Source organism: Montipora foliosa, chromosome 5 (genome assembly GCF_036669935.1).
Source record: "Montipora foliosa isolate CH-2021 chromosome 5, ASM3666993v2, whole genome shotgun sequence".
In the NCBI taxonomy this organism is placed as follows: Eukaryota; Metazoa; Cnidaria; class Anthozoa; order Scleractinia; family Acroporidae; genus Montipora; species Montipora foliosa.
The window spans coordinates 35,467,974-35,477,973 of NC_090873.1; the positions used below are offsets into that span (position 1 = coordinate 35,467,974).

The following is a 10,000-nucleotide window of genomic DNA, read 5'->3' on the forward strand; positions in this document are numbered from 1 at the left end:
TAACCCTCAAGGACTTGAGTACACGAAAGGCCTTAGGAAAATCCTGGGTATTAAGTACAGCAATTGGAAGATTGAGATTTAGTTCAGAAAAGAAACAAAGTTTTGGTGTTACGCCGGATATCCTCCAAGATCTAGCAGGATACCCTTACTCAGCTACTGGGGACCCTGTAGTGGGCATGGGTAACCGGCGGGCTCTGACAGAGAAACCCAAGTTCCCTAAAGCCGTATTGAGCGCCCTGATTAAGGCATCTTCAAGTCTGCTATTCATTTCCATTTAGTCCAATCCTTCTAAGAACTCGTTTTCTGATTAACAGCGCTTGTGGGTTCATTCTTTTGTCAAGCTTCACGGATCAAAAGTGGGGCTTCTTTCAGTGTAAGCCGAATCAAGAAACCCCTCTGTTTTGCAGCAGAAGGACATGACGTTGAAGCGTGTAACTTGCAACTATTTTCCTCAGAACAAAGCTCGGGATTTTAGCACACCAATTTTATACCCAAATATGGACAAAAATATGAAAGAAGCTGCAGCTTCTGTTTACAGTAAATAATAACTAACTTGCAAACGATGGAGCGGATCATCCAAACTAGCGGCTGTGTGAAGCAGGTGAACATATTCCATGTACTCTGCGACACGTTGGAGAAACGTCAATGGCTCATTGAAGATAACTAAAATATGCAAAGTAAACACCCAGTTAGTAAAAATATGCCAGACCGCAGACATATCTGAATAAGGTTCAACGATTTGCTACCTCCCAATTCTTAAATTGGGAATAATCGTGTCGACATTTCAATTCAAATGTTTCGTACACACGACCCGTCCAACTTACCCAAGAAATCAATCGACGCCAAGAAAAAAAAAACTATTTGAAGAGAGCAAGGTGCCAAAATAGGCCCTTGGGATAAAAGAACCTCGCTTAAGTGATTTTAAGATGGCAAACAAACGGAAATGATGTGTTTCAGGAAACGTCCACATAGGCAGCGGGTACGCTAAAGTAAAAGAAATGAAACGTGGCATTCCGCTTGAGGCGCATTAATACATTGACATGTTGCTATTGCGTCAAATTGCTGCAAATATTCACGGAAACAAACTGAAGAATAACTTTTTCAAATTCCCAAATTCCGGCCGTAACTCTACTCAAACTTTCTTTCTTTTCATTTTCGCTCTGCACTGCACATTCAGTAACACTGAAGGTTAAGCTTCTGATTGTCCATAGCTAGACCTATTAAAGCTTCATTTCCAGCCAGTTGCTAAAGTGAAAAGAAAAGCGTCCAGAAATTGTACTGAAAAAAAAAATTGTCACTTACCTGGCATTGTGATTCTTGAAAGATCCTGGATGAAAAACAAAACCGTTACATCGCCTTCGCACGCTAAAAGTGTGAGTGAAGAAGGGGATATCGAAACCACGGCAAACAAACTTCAAGCTGCCGGGGAGGCAGCGTGGTCGAGTGGTTAGGGCGTTGGGTTTGCATGCGGCTGCTCCGGGTTCAAATTCCGTTCTAACCTCTGCTTTGGATTTGTTTCCGGTTGTCCCGGATTCAACTCTACCACGCTTTGTAAATAGCCAACTGGCTGCCTCCTGCCAGTTGGGGTTCTTGATCATGTTTCTGTTTAACTTTAATTGTTTCTTTCACATTCTTAAAAGTGGGGTGCCTGTAAACTAGCTTGATAGCTAAGTGCACTTCCACTACAAAGCATTTACATCAAGGCTGCTGCCTAAGAAAATTTTAAAGGGGCCCTCAGAGCTAAATGCTGAGAACTTAGGAGCCCAAAATATGAAGTGAAAGGTGTTGCTGTGAAAAATTAAGGCGCCCAGAGCTATTCTTTAGGAGCCCCAGGCTACCGGGCTCCTGTTAGGCAACAGCCTTGTACATTCACATTACATTGATGCTTATGACTCTTTGGCAGACAAAAACAACAACAAAGAGGAGGTCAAATCCACTTCAAACAAAAAAAGAAGAAGAAGAAAAATCCGTTTAGAAAAGGCCCAATCAGAGCTACAATTGTGATTTACGACAACGCAAGTCCACTGCCAATGACGAGAGATCGACTTGTTTCCACAAAAAGCATGTACAGTACTTCAGTTGGTGTCTTTACCTTTCCAATGCACTGTCTCAGAACAGCCCACACACTAAACTCGTTTCTTGAAAGCATTGCCACAGGAAGGGTAGTCCTGCCAAAAAAATCCACGTGTTCAGTCCCAAACAAAGCTGGCAAAGGGGATTCAATTTAAGAGACAAGAGATGCGTATTTTGTCAATTGTATCGCATGAGGAACCCAACGCTAGTGAGCCTCCATCTTCAATTGGGCTTCCTCGCAACAACGCTTGAAGATAAGTGATAATAAATTGCTTTGAATCAATGGCTGAATGATAAATACACATGCCTTGTAATTCCTTATATTCGGAGATCATTGTAAATTATTGTAGTGTAGTGTGGCAAAACAAACAAATAAATAAATAGGCGATAGACCAAATCGCCTACCTCAGTGTTGTACCCAATTCAAACCCTTTGGGAATAAAACGCTTTGCTCCAGGTATTTCCATACTATTTCAATGTGATTGCTACATCACAATGCAAATACAATACACAGAGAATCTTAACCCCGGGAGATTTGAATTGGGTACAACACTGAGTTCGCTGACTTGGTCTATTCCTCCTCTTATGCTAATATAATTCCCACAATTTCCGAGCAAAGAAAGCAAACTTACCTGTAGCGTACTTCGCTTTGAACATGTTTCTTAGCCTCTTGTTTCCTGTACAAAGCCGCACTCTGCTCCATATCACTTGACACAGACTTCACTTTTAACAATCCATCACACTCCAATAAATTCCGATCCGATTTTGTGACTATGGTGTTGTCCGAAGAACTCCGTGTCAATGAAAGTTTATCAGAGGTTTTTAACATTACTCCAGAGCTTGCCCTCTTTTTATCAACATTACGATCCGCAATCGCTTCCACGTGATTTTGCTCCACCGATTCGTTCGTCGAATCAGCCGTTACCACGCTCGGAACATACTCGTCGCCGTCATCGCTATCGTCGTCGGAAAGCAAGTCGTCTGGTGGACATCCGATGTCGGATCGCGCATCGAAGAACTCCTCGTTGCAGTCACTTGTTAATGTCATGCGGCTTCCATGGACAAACTATAAAGGAAGTTCAAACGGTATGAATTTGGAAAGAAGAATCTTCTACGCACACATTCGTACTCCGCGGGTTTCTCGGATTTTTCCCAGATCCAACACATTCTTATAACTTTCCCGGATGGACATAAAAAACTCTGCGAGAAGCTTAAATGCCCCTGTGCGACTACAACCAAATATATTTGGGGTGGCTGAACTAGTCCACTTCACGTAAGGCGTTTCAAAAAGCCTCACGGATTAGCCTGGTTCAGTGACGCCACCTGAAATAAACTGAACAGAAACGAATTTACCGCAACCAAAGGCAGAGGTCCAGCAACTAGGCAACTTGAGATTGAATAGGGAGTTTAAGCAAAGACGTAAGCCAAAGGAAAATCATAGGACACAGAACTGAAAGACCGCGGCGAGGGACGGGCTGGTAACGCTATAGCCCTACCACTTTAAAATGGTCTCCACGGTCCATGGTTGGGCAAAAGACGCTTTAATTCTACTTACCTCATGAGCACCCACCGAACATTCTAAAGCGTGATGTTCTGTGGCTAATACATGAAGTGCATCTTCAAGAACACGCCGCTTCTCTACTTCTTCTTCGTATCTAAGATGGCGCACCTGCAAAGCAAAATGCAAATTTCTTCAAAGATATCGTTTTTCAATCGATTTTTACGGCCCGACGCCTAATAGACTGTCGATGATTCATGAAGATGAAGTATGACATACAATGTTTTATTTAGATCTCAAAATGTTCGCTAAAATGATTAACGATTTAATTATGGTCATTCGATTTTACTTACAGAAATCAGCCTAACACCAGCCTTCGCTAGCATGTGGTAAATTGAAAGGATTTTTGCTCTAAAATGAGGGATGATAAGCAATGCTACGAATATTCTGATTGCTGCCAACCCAATGATTTTGCCAACGTAATTTCCGCTGAAATATCCTCACAAAGCTCTACATACACATTCCTTTCGATTACAACACTACACTGGAATCTTAGAACAGTAGATCACGCAAATTCCTCTGGCACGCGGTACTTGAATGGTTAATTGCTCTTCGCGATGACAGATTTAACACTTATTATGGGCAGTCCAGTCACAGCCAAAAATACCAGCATGAAATGGTCTAATTGTCTGTTGTAGAACGGTTTATCTTATTTGAAGAGATGAATTTAAAACAAAAATGGACACGGTTTAGCGTGATCCCAAATGGCTTAGTGTGACAACAAATAGTTTCGTACAAAGCGAAATGGATTACAGCAGATGGTTTGCGCCACAACCGCCAAAAATACAAAAGTGAAATGGACAAGTCAAGCTTGAAATAGACCAGTCTTATGTGGAGTCTTACGTCACAGCCTGTACAGTCGGTTCAACCTAAACCGGTTGTGGTTGAAACGGTTGAAATCAACAGAACACCACCTAAAAGTATATTTTTATTCTACAGACGCCTTTTTCAAAATTTAAACTTTTTCGCTGGTTAACAGTTATTCTTCAGAAGAAGTCAAGGTTCCCTTTCAGGTCCTTATTGTTAAAAAGTAACAGTTAAGAAAAAACAAAAAACAACAACAACAAAGCAGAGGACGGGAAAGCAATCTAATAGGCGAATGACATTCGTGTAGCGAGATTCTTTCAAATTCTGTAGGTTTGTGTTTGGTGGTGTAACCAGTGGTACAGAGTCAGTGCGGACTCACCTCCTCTTGTTGTGACATCAAATCCAAGCAATGCGTCAGCGCAACGCACATGTTACGCGCCGTGGCAGCAACTTCGTTGAGTTTGTCACTGATTCTTAGGAAACTCTCTGCGCCCAATCAAGAAGAGCACAATCAAAGGAAAATCAACATTTATATTCTGGCACTCGTAATACTTGCCCTGCACCTGACGTTATTGGCGGCCATGTTGGTGAACTGAACAATAGCGAGAAAAAGTCTTTTGGGAATTTGGCTTTATTATTATGCAAAACGCGAGCGACACTTTGCTTTTGTTTTGAACACCAACATGGCCCGCCGTCTAATCACGTGAGTGCAAACCAAGAATAGCCTGCGTGGAGGGGGTGGCTGTACACAAGCTATACTCGTAAGAGCTTTCGCATTTGGAAAGAATTCACAAATAAATGAATAAGTAAACAAACAAATAAATGAGAGCAAGACTCCAGGAAGTAACTGCAAATCTTAACGCAGCTCTCTAATCCAAGCTAACGCCGAAATGAACAATAGTTTGATCGGCTGGATCCAATTCTTACTGCATTGGCTGGAAAAACTACCATTTTTTGTCCGCGACTCGGGGCCGGTTTACAAGGTACGATTTGTCGGCCCGATTTATCAGCCCGATAGCGTCGGAGTGCAAATCTTGCGTGTATTTTGACCGGGCTATGAACGACCGATTCATGAAAATGAAAATCGTTGCGATTCAAATAATCTGTTGCAGGGCAACACCTTTTTTGAAGTCGGGCCGACACTCTGAGAGAAACCGTCATGTCAATCAAAGGGTATGCGCGTGGGTAATGCGCATAAATACTGAAAAAATTAAAGCGTTTTTAAATGGCGGATACTAAAAGGACAACGGGAAGATCTTTTGAGGAAAAATTACACGTTTTACACAATTTACACGGTACCGTCAATTTATCGGCCCGACAAAACCGGCCTTAAATCACTATCAAAAGGGATGTACTCGGCTCTATAACCCCACAATAGGGTATAGTATACTTTATACACACTTGTCTGGATATCCCAAAGGGCCGAGCCTAAACTCAGAGATATCTGAAAAGGAAAGTTCAACAACTTTGCACAGACTCGGACCAACATATTATCACATTATTGGGGACCAAAATGATTAAATCATTAACACCATCAAGAAGATCCTTGCCTTATTAAAACGATCAAAGCTTATACAAACGAAGGCTTCGAGAGTTTCAACAGGACGTAACATGTCGGCAATTTCGATGGTCGGTAAAAATCGACCGTTGTCGATCGAATTCGATTATTGTCAATCGACAAATTCTGGAAATCGATAAATGTCGATCGTGCGATTACTTGCGATTATCGATTTTAATCGACTATAGATGTTACAGTTCGATTTTGATGGATTCCAAGAAAACCGCTTTCCTCTTTACTACCCATTTCCATAAACAATTATTGGCTTGCTTTATAGGAAACGCTTAATTTCGCGACCTTGAAAATCGTTGAGCTAGAACTCTTATGATTATCGACTTTTATCGACACGTAACATTTACTGAGAAATATCAAGTTGTATCGAGAACATCTATAAAAAAAGTCTTGACTGCCGGGCATTTTATCTATTCAAGACGTTGCTAGCGCCGGCCGGCATAGCTGCCGGGTATTCTAATAAAAACAAATTTTCTATTCAACTCAAGTATGCGTTGTCATGATGCCAAAATTTCTCTTAAATTTAAGCTTTTCGTCTTGCAAATATCGTTCATATACATGTATATATAGAAGCAGCAACATTTTTTATCTATTATGTTATTTATACACGACCCCACAAGTGTATTTAATTGTGTTTAACGTTGAAACGTGATCAGGCCTCTTATTCCTCCCCTTTGTAACATGACTCGGGTATTCAATTCAATGAGTCAGTCGTGAACTTTGTTCTGAAAAATTTCAAGTTCCCATGGATAGTTTTCTTCGAGTGTCGAAAAAAGAAAGCTATATATCAAAAGAAAAGACAATTCAAAAGCATTTCCCTGCAAAAGCTACCGGGTCTTGCGGCTCCTTTTTCGTTCGGTTGTTTTTACCGAAAGATAAAAGCCAGATGCTCTCGCAGACAAGAAAATAATGAGATATTTTGGGCGTTACGTGAAATTATACTCAGAGATTATGCATGTCATCCTCAGATTTTTTAGTAAAATTTTCAAGATCTTGTTTTAAAAACAGAAGATTGAAATGATTCTTTTAGGCTTCGGAAAATTTGTCATGCGTGACACTTACGATTTGCGATAACCTTGAATTCGATTATTATTTTACCGCAATGCGTTCAGTGTTTGATACTCACCGTTCTAACCTTTGTTTCGTCTATAAATACAAATTAACCACTTCAGGTTGTAATAAAGGCTAAACATTCGGTATTCAAAAAAAAAAATGCTACATATCGAGCCATCGTCTACCACGGCTCCGTAAGGTACGTAACGGCGTGAAACTAGTTACATATATCATGGCACGCATGATACAGCAGAGAGCAAAACAAAAAAAACAAGATAGTCTTACCTTTAATGTTGGTTTGAGCGGCAGAGGATGAATTAGTTACTTCAGCGATTTTGCTATTGACACCGGTGACTTGATCGTCCAGAAGTTGTTGATGAGCACGTGCACTCTGGAAAAAAAACGAACACTGAATTTGACAAATAACAGGCGACACTTCATAGACGAACGTTCCGTAACAGTGTTCAGTTTGTTGTTTCGTGTGATTTCTGTCCCGGTGATAAACAAAATGATGCTGTGTCACGTGAAAAAAAGTGAAGTGAAGACCAAAACAGTGAATCGTTCCGTGACCCTGTTGCGTTACTTTTGGCAACTGTGGGAGATCCGGTTACCACGTAACTATGCAGCCAGCGGGGGTCACACATGCGCGATAGTCTCAGCAGGCAAGCGAACATAAATCTAGATCCCAAGCTTCCACGGAGGCCTCAGGCCGTGCGTTCATCAAACGGACAGAAAATACGACGCCTTTCACTTTTGATTTTCGAAATTCGCACAACTCCAAGCGTGTTTACTTTCTGTCGAGAAACGCAGATAATTAACTGTAGGCCCAATTTTGATATCCAACACCAAGGGTCCCTCTTAACTTGTCTTCCCACAACCACATTTACATTGCTAAGTATATTTTCTCCATGAGAGATGACTAGTATATAAATCTGGGAGACACCACTGTCCTGGCATGCTAAATGTTCTCTTCCGGTTGCCGTCCGCGTCTCTAAAACGCGCGTGCTTATTTTCTGTATTCCCACACGCGAGTGATGTTGAAGTTGGGTAGAAGAATAAAACGCAAACAGCGGTTACAAACATTTGCTTGAAATGCATAACTTTATAAACTTAACATTTCGTATGTTACAACATACATCATCAGAAGTGATTATTATTCAGTTACAGATAAATTTAAATTCAAAAATACAACTGTACGGACTGGGAACTAACGAAATTGATTGACATAAAACGACAAGAAATATGCTAATAATAGAGATAAAGTTTCTCACTGCCAACGTTTTCATTCAAGGCTGGCTTAAGATCACGGATCAACAGAGACTCTTTTAATTTTTCAATACATGTCTGATCGACCAGTTGCTAATATTTCAAAATGATCCCACTTAATTCTATGGTTGGTTAAGAAAACATGATCAGCAATTGAAGATTCGTGGCAATTTGTAGTCAGAGCTTTAAAATGTTCTGTTTTTCTGTCACGTAATCGGCGTTTCGTTTTCCCTATGTAGAAATCATTGCAATCCCAGCAGTTTGCTCTGTACACTACTTTTGACCTGAAGGAAGGAGCTAGTTTATCTTTGTACGGGAAACAAGACTTGATTCTTCGGGTGTTCTGAAAAACTATTGTGACGTTGAAAATACCATAGGATTTGTTTATACAAGACCTCAGCTGTTTTGTGAGGTGTTTGCTGTGATGACCTAAGAAAGGTCAAGGCAATCAACGTCAAGGCAGTGAGAAACTTTATCTCTATTATTAGGATATTCTTGTTGTTTTATGTCAATCAATTTCGTCAGTTCCCGTCCGTACATTTGCATTTTTGAATTTAAATTTATCTGTAACTGAATAATAATCACTTCTGATGATGCATGTTGTAACATGCGAAACGTTAAGTGTATAAATAGTTATGCATTTCAAGCAAATGTTTGTAACCGCTGTTTGCGTTTTATTCCTATTGAAACTAAAATGGCCCAAGTCAAAGAATTTTGGGTAGAAGAGCAAGGGGACACTCTGTGACGATTATCAAAATCGCCATGCATCTAATAGGTCTTTTCACGGTTAGTTTTTCTTATTTGCATTACAATGTAATCTAACGTGGATGCGAGGCAATTTCGGGTTAAAACTACAAAGTAGCCCAAAATTGCCACACATACATGCTGCATTATATTGTAATGCAAATGAGAAAAAGTAACCGTGAAAAGGGCTCTTGAAAACCGCTCTATGGCAAATAGGAAGAATAATGAACTTTATTTAATTCACAACTGTATTTAGCGCCGGGGCGCCAATAGACCTTTTTCGCTTGTACATTTTGTTTTCCCCATACAGATCATGTGTATAATATTCGGGAGGTTTGGTCCTTTGTTTTGTTCATTAAAATGAGTGCATGCACTCTTTGGCCAGGCCTCAACAGCGCCTTAAGTGAAAATGCGGATTTAAGTTCGTAAAGTAATTCTGGACATATCGTGTGTTTCTAAAGATGCTTGCGCCGGAGCACAATAATCCTTTTTTTTTTCCCTGTAGGAACGCCAAGGTGGTTTGCACGTTACGTCATGGTCGCCACTTCGGATGGCACAAACAGTACTTTTGCATCTATACATTTCATCAGTACATCCTGCATTAGTCTAATTTCTCCAATGTTCATTGTATCTTAAGAGGTTGGTTGCAAACCACCTGTATTATTTGTGGTGACAACGGAACTAAAACCTAATTTTAGTAAAATGGCGGATATAGTTTGCTGGTCAAGCAGCTTGGCAAAAATAAAATGACTTAACGTCAAGGAGGGAGGAGGGGAGGGGAGGGGAGGGAAGGGAGGTGAACGATGAGTAGGGAGTATTGTTGGCCTTCTCTGAAGTCTAAAAGGTCGAAACATGGGAAATGTGTTAAACTCTTTTTGTCCAGGAATATAGAATACCTGTTAATTTACTTGCGTATTACAAGCGTGTAT

The 10,000-nt window shown here is 40.5% G+C and overlaps 1 protein-coding gene across 1 annotated transcript in view; it reads right to left on the minus strand.

The window, feature by feature from the left end:
- The window catches only part of LOC138004060 (oxysterol-binding protein-related protein 1-like), a 39,246-nt gene that overhangs the window by 12,643 nt on the left and 16,603 nt on the right, over nucleotides 1-10,000 (minus strand). The window contains exons 15-21 of the mRNA XM_068850458.1: nucleotides 7,347-7,452; nucleotides 4,818-4,924; nucleotides 3,629-3,742; nucleotides 2,706-3,139; nucleotides 2,093-2,168; nucleotides 1,303-1,327; nucleotides 554-663 (exon numbers count right to left, since the gene is read on the minus strand). Coding sequence (XP_068706559.1) covers nucleotides 554-663; nucleotides 1,303-1,327; nucleotides 2,093-2,168; nucleotides 2,706-3,139; nucleotides 3,629-3,742; nucleotides 4,818-4,924; nucleotides 7,347-7,452 — 972 coding nt within the window. The remainder of the gene's footprint in view (nucleotides 1-553; nucleotides 664-1,302; nucleotides 1,328-2,092; nucleotides 2,169-2,705; nucleotides 3,140-3,628; nucleotides 3,743-4,817; nucleotides 4,925-7,346; nucleotides 7,453-10,000) is intronic.